General features: G+C 38.4%; 1 protein-coding gene and 1 long non-coding RNA gene across 5 annotated transcripts in view; one reads left to right on the top strand and one right to left on the bottom strand.

The window, feature by feature from the left end:
- GPSM2 (G protein signaling modulator 2) overlaps positions 1-16760 on the bottom strand; it is a 30571-nt gene that overhangs the window by 2346 nt on the left and 11465 nt on the right. The window contains exons 2-12 of one of the 4 annotated variants that reach the window (XM_062613467.1): positions 15429-15742; positions 8656-8877; positions 7493-7628; positions 6836-6978; positions 6148-6271; positions 5776-5891; positions 4657-4812; positions 3752-3860; positions 3224-3353; positions 2702-2772; positions 554-730 (exon numbers count right to left, since the gene is read on the bottom strand). In XM_062613467.1, coding sequence (XP_062469451.1) covers positions 554-730; positions 2702-2772; positions 3224-3353; positions 3752-3860; positions 4657-4812; positions 5776-5891; positions 6148-6271; positions 6836-6978; positions 7493-7628; positions 8656-8877; positions 15429-15490 — 1446 coding nt within the window. In that variant the 5' untranslated portion in view covers positions 15491-15742. Of the gene's footprint in view, positions 1-553; positions 731-2701; positions 2773-3223; positions 3354-3751; positions 3861-4656; positions 4813-5775; positions 5892-6147; positions 6272-6835; positions 6979-7492; positions 7629-8655; positions 8878-10488; positions 11091-15428; positions 15743-16760 lie in introns of those variants that run through there. The other 3 variants (XM_062613468.1, XM_062613470.1, XM_062613469.1) reach the window with 3 other exon arrangements.
- Positions 726-2949, top strand: LOC134160981 (uncharacterized). Its single transcript, XR_009963769.1, has 2 exons — positions 726-2226; positions 2276-2949. It is a non-coding gene; the product is annotated as an uncharacterized LOC134160981 (long non-coding RNA).

Genomic DNA, 16760 nt, shown 5'->3' on the forward strand with positions numbered 1-16760 from the left:
ATTTTGTTCTCTGAAACACAAAGAAACAGTACTCTGATCAGCACAGCTGGAGTTATACCCCCTCAAGCCATTAACCCACCTACAACCCTAAACCAGCACTGAGCACTTTCCACTGGCTCCTCAGGTCTGTGGCCAAAAGCAGTCTTCTCATATTAGATCAAATGACTCTGTTCTTTTAGTTTTAACTGACTTCTGTCAAGAGTGCAATAACCCTAAGAATATGTCAAATATACGCTCTGCTGTCTGAATCAGAGAAACTATTTTAAGTTTAGAGAAGCAGGGTCTAGGAGAGACTTAGAAATAAAATGTACCTTCATGCTGAGCTGTAACTTTAGAAAAACCACCAGGAAAGAAAGTGTTCTAATAGTAACAAAGGCTTAAAGCTGGCACCACCTATGAGACAGCTGGAGAGTGGCAGATTGGGCATCCTTTTACAAAGCCAGTGTTTAAACTGAGTACCACTGAAATGGACAGCTGCCAGAATGTAATTTCTGTAATTCTGACCAAACAAAGGTGAGTAAAGGCGATGGTCTTCACAGCTCACCAAACCTACCCTCTGTGAGTTTGGAAGTCGATGATCAATAGAATTACTGGCATCCTGCAAAACTTTTGAAGTGGTGCCGGTTTTGTACTTTTTGCCTTTTAGTCGATTTACAAAATGCAGTTTTGCTGAAGATTTGGCAACCAGTGGTTTCTGTTTAGCAAGAATCTCACTGTTCCAGTTCTGAACCTAAGAAAACAAGAGTCAGGAAATGAAGCCTTCTGATTTTAATTACCTAGACTGTTACCTTGCACCTGCTGCTGCTTTTCCTCCCTGAAATGAAGCAGTTTGACATAGTTCAGTTTATCCAAGCACAATGACATGAAAACTTAGGTTTTGTTTTTTATTACTTGACTTGTGACTACTGAGCTTTTGTTACCTGAAGCAGGTTAATATTGTTATTGGTGATTCTTACAACTGAACCGGAGTGTGATACCCAATGGATTAAAATGTGGTCAAATAATGTAGTTAACCAAACATGCTGAAGTTTTCCTTGCTGACTATGGTGCACGAAACATAGCTAATGGCAATGCTAAAATGCAGATACAGGTGGCATCTCCCATCTGGCATTCTTGGAATTGGGAAGGAAAAAAAATTACAAATCCATTGTATTATGAAGTGTTAGAGCAACACAAACCCAGATATTCAACCACCCTTCAGTGAGATCCTTGATATGCACAAAATTCCTAGTAAAGATTGAAAAGAAAGAGGGAGGAGAATGCCAGCACAAGAACAAAGAGGAATAACTATCTTGTTTCACCACAGCAAAAAATAGAGCTTTACTGATCTAACACATTTTCCCTAAATTCTCTTCTAACATAAACAGAATTATCCACAAAATTGACAGGTTTATCTGCAGGTGACTCTCAGAATGACTGCATAAAACCCCCTTTTCTTTTCTTGATTCAACATCAGAAATTGTGAACACAGTCACAAATCCTGCAGCAGCACTGCCTAACCAAAAGCATTGCTTTCTGAAGGCTTATTTATAATCTGCACATAGATTTCAGCACCAAGCAGATGGCATCCTGTACAACCATACTGCCACTGTCATGCACTGCTCTGTATATTGAAGACTTTTATGGAATTATTTTTCAGAATCTACTCAATGAGTATCTTGAAAAAGGCTCTTTTAGAAGAGCTAAGCTGCAATACTAGGTTAATAACCTTATTTCAAAAATCTGTGTGAAACATTTTAATAGATTTAGGGCACAGACTGTCATAGGCTGTGTACTTTAAAAAAGCTCACAGACAGATAGTAGCCAAAAGCTTAGAGGTCCTGGCCAAGGACTCACCCTGGGCTAAACACACAACCTTTTAAAATTTCTACACAAAGAGGCTCGTAAGTATCCTTGCTGACTTCAGCTGTACATTGAATTTCCTATTTGATAAACACGAGGGCAGGCTTTGCATTTCTTTGAAGAGATGAGAATTAAATCCCAGTATGGTGGGAAAAAGCCATTTCAGTCTGCCACTGGAGTCATTTATGGAGAACTGCCAACCTACCACTTGAAGGCAGACGGCATTTGAAGAACATCTCTTGAAGACTGACAAAAGGGTTTTAATCAGGAGCTCCTAGAGATTTCTCTTGAGCTTGGGGAAAAGTTAGTTTACTGATCTGTGACTCTGTTTCATCATTTCTGAAATAGCGTCCTTTCTCAGGATAGACATTGAAACTCCTAATGGTTTGCAAGTTGGTTTAAATCCCAAAGTGAAAAACACATGTGTTTTAAGTGCCTATGACTGTACCCAAAGAAAAAATGTTCAGAAGATCTGAGCTAAAGCTTAGGCATTTTATGCTGAATCACTTGCATGCTGCAATCTCAAGCCACTTTTAAGGAAAGGATGAAAGAGCATGCTTTGATGCACCACTTCAGGACCTCATTGATTCTTTCCTGTGAAGGAAATAAAGCAAGCTTCCACAAGCCATTCCAACCAACATATGCAAGATGCTGGCTGTTGCCCACGTTGCAAAAGTATTATTTGTTAGACCTGCTTTTACTTAACACCTAAAAAGAGCTAAATTAAAAAGGATATGGCAAATGACTTAACATTCTGCTGACTTCTTTCGAAGTTGTTAAGTAAAAAATTTATGACTATTGATAACTGCTGAAATCACTGCAATCTCACCAGCAGATCAGAAACAAGGGACGCGCCAACCTTTTCTGGAGTTAATTTCATAAGTTCCATGTTCTCCATACTGTGACGGCGTCCTACTCTTGGTCTGGTACCTTCGAGAAAGAATCAAGTTCATCTTTGCATCATTAAGATTTATAGTGTCACCTTCAAAGCTGTGGCTGTACTCATTTATGGTGCAGGATACAGCAATTCTGAGTTCCAAAACAATGCAGGTAAATATATCAGCAGGGAATAAATAACCACTAATAAAAGCAGCTTTCAGAACCACACTGCTATAAGCTACTTAAGTTGCTTTCATGGGACACAGGAGAAGGATGATGGGTCTCTGACCAGAATTCATTTCTACTGTAACCCCTGAAAAAGGAGGAGCTGAAGGGGTCCAATAATGCAGAAACAACTTATTTTTCTTTTTGGCGGGGGGGGGGAGAGGGGAGTAAGGGAAACAAACCCACAGCCTGCTCAACTCAACCCTCTGTAATCAGAAAACAACAGATTGTTTAAGTTCACTGTTAGCAAGTACTGCAGAAATAGGCATGTATTTACCATTCAGACTGGTATCTACTGCATGGCTTTCTGCCATCATGGAGTTGTTTGTGCTGTAGCTTAATCCAAGAACCATTTGAAGATCTGAGAGATTAAGTCTCGCAGTGAGTTCTCCACTTTTATCTCCTACCTGAAAACAAAAAAAAATAAGTAGTTCTATTATTGTAATAAAGTATACACATATGTAAATAGAAAGCTAACCTTGTCCCCTAGAGTTCTGAGAGAAAAAGGCTGAAAAAGTTTTCCTGGTTGAAAAACCTGAGTCATCCTTTAATGAAAAAAATGACAACTAAAAGGTACATAAAGCCTAGAACACCTCTGCTAGGCTGTTATCTTGGATTCCATCATGATGCTGTCAAATGTGGCACTAGAACTAAGGGAGATAGGGCTGAAATAATTTGGAATCAAATATCTCAGAAATCAGTCAAAATCCAGTTCATTATTTAAAGTCACATGCATGGATCAGCTCCAAAAAAATCACTGTGTGAGAGCAAAACTACCAACTTACAGGCAACATGAAACTCATACCTCTCGTGAGATTTCCAAGTGCCTTTCTGCAAAATGCATAGCTTGGTCGTGATTTCCCAGGGCAGTGTAAGCATTCCCTAAACTCCAGCATGCTCTTCCTTCACCAATTCTGCAGAAAAAAATTAAAACTTTCAATTATACCATTCCTTGCTGAACACTAGGGGTCAGGTTTCCATAATATTGCCAAAATAAGATTGCTGTGCCAAAAATTAAGGCTATCGTCTTCGAACACCAAGAAGTTTTTGTGTTTAAAGGAATGTGATCTAGGTATAACCATAAATATGAGCAAATCTAATAACAATACTAATTTTTAAGCTCACAGGAAATATAATTAATTCAATTCTGCAAGCATGAAACATTTTACAACCTACTTTGCTTTTCCTCAGATTGCATGCCTTATTATTCTTCACATACTGTTTATTGAGTTAGAAGTACATTTAAATGTTGCAAAAAATTTTACGTGCACCCAACATCACAAAAAAGGCATTATAAATTATGATTATAAAATAAGCACTAGTTGCTACTGTATTATTCTCCTTTCCTCATCCCTTCCCATATTTTTAATCTGTGGAAAAGCAGGAGGTGTATTCTTGTGAAGGTATGCAAAACTATTACAATGAAGTCATGAAAAAGAGAGCTGCTTTTCTTCTCCTTAATTTACAAAAGGAGATGCTGACAGAAGATGATGATGTGGAGTCAGTCATTCATTGCTTCCGTCTTTCACCTCAGACTCATTAGCTGCAATACCTCCACGAGTAAATATTTTTTTCCAAATGAAAACTGGAGCCCAGCATAGCAGGGAAAACACATTACTTCAGCTGTCTTAAAAGAACAGTGACAGCAGAGGTAAGAGCTAACAGGATTTGGTATGTCACGCACACATTAAACAATCTCTTAGGGCTTACTTGTCATTTAATTCCTGAGCAATCACAAGGTGTTTCAAATGATAATCAATTGCTTTTTCATAGTCTTGAAGCAAAGTGTATGTGTTCCCAAGGCTGTAGCAGGCCTGTGCTTCCACAGCTCTGTCTTTAAGCTGTCGAGCCAGCTGGAGCGTCCTCCTGAAAATAAGGGGTTAGTCACCTCAAAAATCACTGCAAGAAGTTTATAGAAGTACACTTGTGCAACTAAAAAAAGTTATTTATACAAATTAGGACACCATGCTAGCAAATGGGCTGCTATTCAATCACTATCATGTACACTCTTACAAGATTTTGTCTTCCACTCCCCTCCACAGCAACCTATTTCCATTTACTTTATTAGAACAGACTGAACCCTTAAACAGCATCTTCAAATTTTAATTTATTGCTTCATCAATAATTTATAGCAGTTTCCTGACAGTTATGCACTTGAAACAGCTTGGTATATTGTTTATTCTCCATCAAAATGAGCAAGACAGACCTGTAACTGCCGATCCAGACTGCCACTGCTGGGCAAGAAAAATGTGAGTACTAAGAGGAATCTTCTCAGTACTGAAGCTTTTTCCCCTTTCAGAAAGAACAAGTAGGCTCTGAAATTCATGTAAGACTTAGCCTGTCTCTTCATCAAGCTTGTATTTTCCCAAGTTACAGTAGCTACTGCTTAGTGGTACAGAGATCAAGAAAAGAAGTCTTGATTGAGAATACAGACTAGGTATGTAAAATCATTCTGATATGCACCACCTATCAGCCTGACAGCTCCCCATCTCAGGTGTACTGAAGTTATTTCAGAACTTGCTAAGAGCAAAGACATTAATGCTTTGATTCTAGAATAAAGGGAATAAATGCCTATCAACAGAAAGGTTTCTTATCTACAATGCTGAAAAGAATCTACTTAAAGTAACATAAAAAGTGAAAAAAAAATTAGTGCTGCCCCTCCCTTAAAATTAAACAACTACAGAAAAACATGATCTTTTGCTAAAAACATATTCAGTTCTCCTCTAAGGATATGCTGGAGAAAAGGCTACTCTACAGTGAACTAAAGTACCACACACAACAGAAGCAAACTGTACAGGAAGAGGTATAAATTCTAAGCAGTCAACTGACTTGTAGTATTCTGAAGCGGTTTCAAATTCACCCAGGAAGATGTAGGCGTTTCCAAGATTGCTGTATGCTCTTCTTTCCGCTGATCTATCGCCAAACTCTTTTGCAATTAGGAGACGCTTAAGAAAAAAACATAGAATAATTGTGTTATTTGCTCTATTTTGTCTTTTCTTACACATTTGAATACAGAAATGCACACTCATAGTTTTTCTCCCATGCCTCTATATTGTTCTCCAGGCCACAGTGCTTCAAAAGAACAGCCAATCATCTTGAAGTTGTGCCATGAAGATTTAACACTTGCATTGGAAACCTTGCAGCAAGATCCAACACAAGACATGTCCTAGAACAGAATTCCTTACTAGCACATTGCTGTACCTGTTCATGGGCTAAAACCGCACTCCTGAAGTTGCCCAGAAGATAGTGTGTGTTTCCCAGGTTTCCAAAGGCACGTCCTTGTGCTGCTCTATCACCCAGCTCTGTTACTATTGACAGATTTTCCCTGTTTCAGGGGAAGGGAGAAGGGGAAGAATAGTGACTTTTAAACAGGGTTTTTTTAACCCTCGCAGTAATTTAAATATTTATTTTTGTTTTAATCTTTCCATCTATAAGAGGAAAAGTTCTATTTAATCTGATCTGTTTTCTACTTTGGCTTATTTTAAAGGCCTTTATGCAACCATAAATCTTCCACTGAGCACGAAACATTTCCTGTGAGATCCTGAACTTAACTGCACCTTTTCTCAAGATGGTTTGCTCGCTTCTAATCGCAGAGCTACCATAGATACAAATACACCAAGGTCCTATCACTGACTCAGTCTGGTTTGAAGAATAATGCTGGATTCTAACATAAGGGAAGGACTTACCAGGTAGTAAGAGGTACAATAAAAGGAAGGGCATAAGAAAAAAATAGTGCACTCCCCAGTTTAAAAGGGAAAAAAATCACAGGTACCACTGTTCTAAACAGAAGCATGCCACAGTCAGTTCATGATTTCACAACTCTGCCAGTACTCTAATGAAGTAGATTATCACATCCTCTCATTCCCCAACATTTAAAGCTACTACTTACTCATAATAAGTTGCAGCTTTTTGTAAAGCATTTTTCACATCATCTGGAAGTTCCCCTGGGTCATGAGTCCCAACACTGGCTACACTTTTCCCTTTAGAGTGATATACGTTTCCCAGATTATACAGTGCTCTTGCTTCTCCAACCTAAACCAAAAGGCAGCATTACAATTTTATGCTTCAGAGTCTTCCATCACAACTAACAGTACCACCCACAGATAGGAAAAGAAGTTTGTTAACTAGTTGTCAAAATATGCTCTGTCCATTCTTAACTTGTTCTTGACATCTACCTTCTCCCACTCAGTTACATCACTTCCTTTTGAGATGCCATACACATAATAATTCTTGAGGCCAATTATAATTAAAAATTAAATAAATCAATTAAAACAAACAAACAAAAAAAAAACAAAAAAAAAAACAATCCAAAACAAAAAACCACCACCACAAAATGGGATAGTATTTGTTATCCTGGATCTATAATCTTCCAGGTGCAAACAATTATCTTGCAAGTAACAGATTCTTACTGTCTTGAAGAAATAATGCAGTGTTTATTCAATATGCAGTATTTACTTCCCTCTGAAAGGTGGCACACATCACCAGTACAACAGGGTTCACTAGCATATATTAGCAGTTTACTTCCTGGTGCCTGAGCAATTCTTACCTTATCGTTTAGCTCTCTGGAAATATCCAGATGTCTCTGACAACAAACAATAGCTTCTTCAAAATTCCCAAGTACCTTTAAGGTGTTGCCCAGATTCCCACTAGCTTTAGCTTCACCCAGTAGATCTCCAATTGTTCTACAATTGCACAAATAAAGCACTCAGTGAATGAGTGTACAACTTGAAACCAAGATAATCAATGTAGACAATTAGAAGAAAAAAAATATTAAAACCATGCAAATGTGTATGTATTCAATTTTATATCTAAACTGCACTCACATAAACTTTGTTCAGTCTTTGGTTACAGACATTTCATTTTGTTGGTGCTGTCTGTGCAACAGCTAGTTCACGGCATTCAACTAGATTCATCTACATAACATTAATTTCTTTTAGGAAGGGAATAAAGAGAATTTTTTAATGGTTATGTAAAAGGCAGTCCAAGAATTAGAATGAGAGGTTTAACTACTGCTGCATTTTACTGGACTATCAAAGTCTTACATTATTCCCAAGACATACTTGTCTCCTAGAAGGATCTAAGGTAAAGCCACATTCCTAGATTCTAAACGAGACTTAAGCCAAAAGACTGCCACTGAACCACTGAGAATGTGATACTTCAGGAATAACACAAAAAAAACCAAGTTCCCAAAAGGTTGCAGCACTTGAGCAGGTTAAGGCAGGGAGAACAGGAGATACGTGCCTAAATTGAGGTCAAGTGCATTATGTGCCTCTGTCTTTTACTGGATCTATAGCCAGTCATTAAAAAACAGATGCATAAATGGCATATGCAAAGCACTGTTTAGATTTCACAGCATTACGTTTTACAAAGAGAAACATGAATGAGTTCTGCCTAGTAAACAAGAGAGCCAGGCAAACAATTAAAAAACAGGAAAGGGTGAAGGAAGGGTGGATTTAAAGAAGCCATTTAAGTATCCACAAACCTGGCGAGGTCTCAGTCAGTACTAGGATTATTGCATGAGACCGAGTATTAGCTCCAGGTTAAAGGGCAATCAAGCTACCTAACAGAACCCCTGTCCCTCTGCTGTCACCACATTCCCTCACTAAGAATATTAATAGTAGGGTTTGGTAAAAAAAATGAACAGTCAACTGCTCATCTCTACCAGGATGGGATGACACGGAGAACATGGTTAAAGAAAGACAAGATTACCTTGCAAGAGTTAAATCATGGTGATGGTATTCCAAGGCCTTTGCATATTCATGCAAGTAGAAATAGGCATTGCCTAACTGGCTGTAAATAGCACTGAGTGTTTTTAAATCTTCAGTTCCAACCTGAACAGCTGCTTCAAAGAAAGACACACCAGCTCGGCAATCTCCTGCTTTACACAGGCGCTCACCTTCCAAAGCCAGCTCCAGGCAGGAAGCCTCCATCCTGCGCAACATAAGCAAAAAAAAAAAAACATGGTCACTCTAAATGCAGAACTTAGTCCAGTAACCAGGGTTCTGAAACGGTTATTTTAGTCAGGAGGGTCTCCATTTGTTTAGGACAGGGACTCAGCACCACAGCACAAGCAATGAGCTTTGTACTGTAATATTACTGACACTAATGCTGAAATGGAAGATGCAACTTCAAAGGTGGTGAGCAAACATAACATTAGAGCAGCTTCACCATTATTTTTTTTTTATTCTTCTTTCCTTTTAAGTCTCAGGAGGAAATCCAAACAGTGTTTTGTCCATACACAGCACCTTTAGGATTCAAAAATGCAGTTTTCACCATCTACGTGATCTCAGAGAAGTGACTTAGAAAAGAAGCTATTATTGGCAAATATCAGTTTTGACAAACATAAGCTCTTTTATTTTTAGGCTCATATCACAGTTACCTGCAAAATGTTCCATGAAAAAAAAATAACACAAAGCCAATTTTTCCTGTGTATCAAAGACCGTGACTGTTTTTCCTGAAGTTGTTTCCTATGCAATTCAGTACTCCTCATCATTTCCTATAGTGGCACTGCTATGTAAATTCTCTGAGTGTAAAGAAAACAGATCTACACTGAATTAATGACAAAACCTATGTCAAGGCAAGTTATTTAACTGAGATGCCATCATGCAGGACTCTATGGAATACTTTTTATTACTGTAAGCAAATAATTGTAGAAAATACACCAAGCAGTAAAGAAGGAAGTTATGAATTAATTTATATAATTTGTAGAAGATTATATTTTGAATAATACAAAAGCAGCTGTTACAGAACTGCAGCTGTCAGAACACATTCGTATGTGGTTTTGCTGCTGGGAATTCAGGTGTGCAAAAGGTAACATTTCAGTAAGTGTTAGTGATTATATACAAACATTTCCTAATGCGAGGGAGGTGAGCGAAAGAGAGGAATGAGAAGATGACTTTAGGTCTTCATCTTGCAGTGTATTTTCAAGATATGTGCATTTTAAAAAGCTCACAAAACTATCATCCTTCTACTTTCACAATGTTTTTAAAAAAGGAAATTCAGTCAGAGCCTTTCTGTAAGCGTTCAAAAAGGGTGTGCTGATACTGCCAAGAAGGGGACATCAACTTTGTAAATCTGTCCATTGTTTTGAATTTTTCTTATTTCTTTCAAGGGGTTTATACAGTATGTATCAAGGCTTGCACTCCAAACAAGAACATTTGATGTTGTTAAAGATTTCCTCATTATGCCATGATTTGATATTTACCTGCTTGCAAGAATAAAACTTTAAAATTCTATTCCTAAAACTGTTTCCCTTTGTACACACAGATCAATAATAGCAATAAATGCTGACTTTTCCAAAAGCTTTTTTAATGGCAACACCAGAAAAGAGCTGTTTTGACAAGACACAGTGATAGATATTTAACCTACTTGCACTGTTGACATTTCATTATTTTTCTAATTTGGAAAAAACTAGGTTATATGATAGTCTACTCTAATCCGAATGGGAAGGAAATATTTTGGAAATATCCAATGACTTTCAAGAGAATTAGAAGATTCTGGATCATAAGTAAAATAAGTTACCAACACAAAATCGTACCATACCTGCTGGTCTTCGACATTCCACAATTTAAGCACAACGAGATGGCAGACATATTTAACTATTTAAACTAAAACCACATGGTAGCTGTTGAAGATGCAGACAGAAACTGGTAAGTCAGGAATGAAGTTCTTCCCAGGCCCAACTTCTCATGTTGGATATCCGTAACACATGCAGTATTTTTAGGTTTGGAAGCTCTTCTCAGAGAAGTGAAAGTATTCCTGTTTGCTAGAATGCACAACCTGGGTTTTGTTACACTGTGCATGTGTTGAACGTCAGACAGAAAAAGGCAGAAATGATTAGGTACAGTTAAGTACAAGGCAGAAATGATTACACCATCAGCAACTGAAGGTTTAAGACTTAAAACACTTCATTGGGTAATCTTAATCCTATCCAAAGAGGTTCTCTCCGGGCACCTCATGTTAACTGACACGTCCAATTAAAGTGACAGCTAGAAAATATGGCACTCCTTAGTGTGAAGGATTTAGACCATTACATAATCACATTCATTTCTTTAGATTTTTAGCTTGAACAGCTAAAAGGAGTAGAGCTTTCAGCAAAATCTGAACATGACATAATAGTCAAAATGTTATACTGCACTCTGGTCTGTAAGTAAATTTGTCCCACTAAGAAAAAAATCATGCTTGGATTTGCAACTATGATACATCTGCCACCTATCAATGAAAAAAAGGCACAGTTTAAAAAGGTACACAGACAGTATCAGAGAACACTGTGGACTGGTAATTTTCCTGATATACTACATTCAACTAATCTCACACTACACCAAAGACTGACAAATGCCATGGCAGCATTATCCTTTCATCAAAGAACGTGAAACAATATTTGACTTCGGAAACCTACAAATAATATAACTTAGAAAATCAAAGATTTGACTTCTCATACAGAACACAGAATCATAGAATGGTTAGGGTTGGAAAGGACCCTAAGATCATCTAGTTCCAACCCCCCTGCCGTGGGCAGGGACACCTTACGCTAAATCGTATCACCCAAGGCCTCATCCAACCTGGCCTTGAACACTGCCAGGGATGGAGCATTCACAACCTCCCTGGGCAATCTATTCCAGTGCCTCACCACCCTAACAGGAAAGAATTTCCTCCTTATATCCAATCTAAACTTCCCCCGTTTAAGTTTGAACCCGTTACCCCTTGTCCTATCACTACAGTCCTGAATGAAGAGTCCCTCCCCAGCATCCCTATAGGCCCCCTTCAGATACTGGAAGGTTGCAATGAGGTCTCCACGCAGCCTTCTCTTCTCCAGGCTGAACAGCCCCAACTTCCTCAGCCTGTCTTCATACAGGAGGTGCTCCAGTCCCCTGATCATCCTCGTGGCCCTTCTCTGGACTTGTTCCAACAGTTCCATGTCCTTTTTATGTTGAGGACACCAGAACTGCACACAATACTCCAGGTGAGGTCTCACGAGAGCAGAGTAAAGGGGGAGGATCACCTCCTTCGACCTGCTGGTCATGCTCCTTTTGATGCAGCCCAGGATATGGTTGGCCTTCTGGGCTGCAAGCGCACACTGCCGGCTCATGTTCAGTTTCTCATCAACCAACATCTACGAAGGCTTAGACTCAGGCTGACGAAAGTTATGAGTCTTTAATTCAACCAGAAGTACAGGAAGTAAATAAGAATGGGAATTAGGAATTGTTTGTGTAAAACAATCCCACTCTTTAATACTACTCAAACGCAACTCTAGAAAGGCTGCATTAATAGGTTGCCAGAATATGTACAGCTAGTTAAAGCTATGATTCTATTTGGATCCATTTGGATTCTTACTGACCTTCTACAATTTCAAAGTCTAAATAAGCCATTAAAAAAATAATGAAGAAAACAAGATATTTATTTCCAATTGCATGTATCCAATATTAGTATTTTATTCACATTATGGAAGAGCTGTGAAATCATCCAGTTATTTTAAAAGTTTGCAGGCTTATCCATCAAGTGCCAAAACCAGACTCAAAAGAGGTTTGGGTTTTAGATTTTTTTTTTTCCCCTCCATTATTTATGAAGTTATTTCTGCTATTAAAATTAACCTTTTTTTTTTTCTTCCTCCCTAAGATTTCCTTAGGTCTTCTCCAGTCTTAAAACCATCACCCCTTTGGAACATTTAAACTACCCCTACTAATAGTTAAACAGCATACTGACAGACTGGACTGTGTTAGGTTATCAATATTTTAGGAAGTCATTAAATAGTTACAAGGAGAATATGACATTACTCCCTCTGTTCCCAGAGCTGAATTCAATTACTTATTTATTCAACACCCAGTGGCTAAACAAAAGATACACTGAATCTGCAGAGACGAGAAGAGAATAAGGCCCATTCATCTGTGCGCTTGCAATAAAATTCTGTTCCTGCTAAACTGGCTAATGTTCTTCCAGATATTACGGTGGAAATAGTCACACAGGGCTTTGTTTTGTTACTCTGTTGTTGCCTGGCCTGTTCTCTGAAAGGTTGGCATCTCCTGAATAATTTCTCATTTGTAAAACTATCCCATCCTTATCTGTCCCTCTAAGCTTTTCATCTCGCCTGGCTCCCTTTTCTCTTTTCTTCCCCCTGCCTATGATACATGTAACATACCTAGAGACTAAACAAGAAAATCCTATTGTATCTCTCCAACACAGATGCATAAATTTCTTGATGCCACACTAACAAATATCTTATACTCTCACAACTCCTACCCTTAGTCCTGGTTTCTGTACACATCGCAGAAGCATACCACACTGACCCCTACGAACACCTTAACTATACCTCCACTGCAGCACTGTCTTTAATCAAACCAGGTTTGACAGGAGACTTAGAAACAAAACAACACACAAGCACCACATGCATACAACAAAGAAACCACACAGCTGAATCAGGCTTTTTTTTTTTTTTAATTCCGGTCAAGATAAAAACAGTTACAAGTTTCTCATGTATGCATTCAGCAGGCCAAGACAAGCGAGTTTTACAGTTACTCTATAGATGACTTCTTAGCCCCATTTTTTAACTTCAGCGTTTTCAGTCACTAAACAACAAAAAAAAGCCAGCTTCCCCCCACCAGCATAAGCATTTTTATGGCTGCTACAGCGACAGTGGTCAACTAGAGTGGGGAGAAACAGCTTGCACAGTATGAAAAACATCCACAATAAAGCCTCTTCTTAGGAGTGGGCCACCGACTTCTTTTTAAAGTCAGTTCTATTGGAATACCAGAAAGAAGGGAAAAGCAGTCAAACCCAAACGAGCCTGGGACATGACCAGCAGGTAAAAAAAAAAAAAATATTACAAATGCATTAAGTAATATCCCCCCTCCCCTCAGTAATTTATGACCTATTCTTTCCTGCATTAAATTTTAAACTACAACCAAGTACAATCTTTCCAAATTACAGCTATTAAATTAAATCATCATAAAATTCCAGTTCAATATACTAAATGAATGTGCAGCTCCTCTAAGTTTTAGAAAACTTTTGTATTTTTAAAAAAATTAAAAGGATTATGCCTCCATGTTTTTTAAATATTCATCCAATCACAGTTCTTAAGGAAAGGTTTAATAAGGCCATTTAATGATACTGTTAATCAGTATCATTCAAGCCTGTACTGAAATAGAGGACAAAGCAGTAAGACGTTTTGCCCTGACTGTGCTTGCCAATTTTTCTGCAGTTATTTTTGGCTTGTCAGTTTAAACCAGACAATTGGTTGTGCCACTTTCTTCTGCCATTTACTTCTATAATAGTACCCTGAACAGCTCCTGCTTTTATCAGCGGGTGAGCAAGGATCTTCCATAGTCACCTGGGGAGGACCAAGAGCATCAACAACAGCAAAGATAAACATGGTACAGGAATGCTGGGACAAGATACACTGAGCACAGAGCACAGAGAAAATAACATGCTCACACACTTTGGGATTTCTGCTCTCAAAGCCACCTTATAAAGATTTCAGCAAAATAAAGAGAGCAGAGTTTAATTGCTAATATCCTCCCTGACCATGAAAAAACTCCTGCTGACTGCACTGCTCACCAGAACTGTACTTCTGCTCAGTGGATTAGAGGACTAGTCTAATAGCAATCTAACACTGAGAAAATGTTTTCACATGTACTGTCTTTCAAATAAGGATAGCGCTTAGTTCCTGTTAGCTAGCAAGGACAAGGCCTCCAAAGCCAGAATGACCAGGATAGAGGGGAACACACAAGAATGACACTTCATATTATTCTTAGAACAATCATGTCAGTGTCCCAGTGTCCCTTCATACTGAATGAACTGCAAGATTTACCATTCCAAACACCAGCCATCCAAATACCATGCACTACACAACGCTTCTGTTGCTCAGGTTCATTAGAGCAAGTCTGAAGTGCTAACATGTCCTCCCACATCCGTAAAGGGGATTCCAGACGAAAAATGGCAAAAGCTCTCAGAAGAGAAACCACATATCCTCTTGACTTGCAGCAACAGTACTTTTTTAGACCACGATATCAAGTTTCTATCTATCAATCTCATTTCTTCATCATAAGCAAGAAAAATACTGCTGTAGCTGATGGTGCACCTAAAAATTCATTGTTCACAGAAGCAATAATGGGACAAGTACAAAGAACTTGAGCACACAAAACTCAACAACTGGCAAATGCAGACCAGAAGCTAAAAGGAGAGAGAGCTGCTATTACCATGCAGGAATCATACCTCATATCATTCCATCAGAAATAGAAAGAAATACAGACAATGGTGTTATTCTGAAACCACACACAGTTCCAACACTATACAACCATGTAATTATGCTAATATAATCCATTACAAAACTGATTTTTCATAGTTCAAAATCCAAGAAAAAGAAAAGTTATTCTAGCTTTCAGTGTCAATAACATTAGTAACAGAAACACCAAACTATTTGTTGCAAGTGGTTTAGTTTTCTATTATTAACTATACTTACTCATCCGTACTAAAATTAACAGTCTTACCTGTAACGAACATGAAAGGAACGATCTTCACGCATGCTTATCAAAACATTATTTTCCTCCATTGAGTTGCATTATCAGTAGAGAAAATGTTAGTGTTCTGTAATAGGGTAAGTAGTTTACTATGGAGAAATGTTGCCAGAACAGCATTCCAGTTAGTACATTAAGAAGTTGGAGCAAAGATATCCTAAGCTCCTGCTGAAAACCTCTTCTTTATTAGTAAGGTAACGAGGTCACTGTCAGACACATCTTAAACCTTCAGAAACGTGTTCAAGTTCTTTCATCTGTAGCCCTTTAAGCTCCACTCAGCTGCGTTTCTGCAAAGGGAACACAAGATGCTTGGCTTGAAGTCTCATAGTCAGTTAATAACTCATAATCATTTGCAGCTGATGTAAAAGCATAACACTACTCCCACCAAGCAGGAAATGTCAATCAAGAACTTAACACCAGAGCCAAAGCCTTCTACATACATATATCAATTCCTGTAGGCAAGCAAGGAAGCAAAAAGGGTTTAACAAAAACGCTTTCTCTTCAGTTGGAAATTTGGAGTAATTTACCCTTGTTCGTATTCTTTGGCCTTGTGACATTCCAAGCAAGAAGTTTAAAGAACAAAAGCTACAGAATGAGAGGCATAACATAAAATAAATTTCAAAATGCTTTACACGTAAACAGTACTGCTTAAGCCCCGATAGCTAGCTGAACTCCTACAGCAGTCTGAACTGGCTGGCACTATCCCATATGGAGATCATCCCTTCTGGAGATCATCCCACCTAGAACATCACAAGCACAGAAGTAAGGATAGGTTTAAGCTCCATTCCCCTTTCCCCTCCCCACTCCCAAAAATAGAGGGGGAAGTTTGGGTGTGGGGTTGGTTGGTTGGATTTTTTTACACTGGCTTCACTTTCCAAGTTGCTGCAGCATTGTCATATGAGCTCCAGAGTCTGCTCCAAAGGGACTGCAGCAGCCAGTACTTAAACATCAGATATGTTTAGGCTGTCAGGGAAAAGATGACCAGAAAAGAAACTCTGTGTTAAAAAGTTTACCCACTTTTAAGTATATTTTTGGTTGAGGAGATGACATTTATTGTTCAGTACTAATATTACCTTCCCTTGTAAGTAAACCTATAATTGAGTAATTCACAAATGCATGTTCCATCCAGACACTCCAAAATACCAAAAGAACAGAGCTCAGATTTAAAGCTGTCACCAGAAGAAAACAACCCTCTATTTTTACCTGTCAATGTAAGCCATGCCTTTCCTCTCACGAGTTTTATCAAGTACCAGCAGCGAAGACTCATGCTTCCCATCATGCTCTACCTTGACAGCACCTCTCAAA

The sequence above is a fragment of the Pezoporus occidentalis genome, unplaced genomic scaffold (genome assembly GCF_034315485.1).
Source record: "Pezoporus occidentalis ecotype Australia unplaced genomic scaffold, CSIRO_AGI_Poc_V1 ctg167, whole genome shotgun sequence".
In the NCBI taxonomy this organism is placed as follows: domain Eukaryota; kingdom Metazoa; phylum Chordata; class Aves; order Psittaciformes; family Psittacidae; genus Pezoporus; species Pezoporus occidentalis.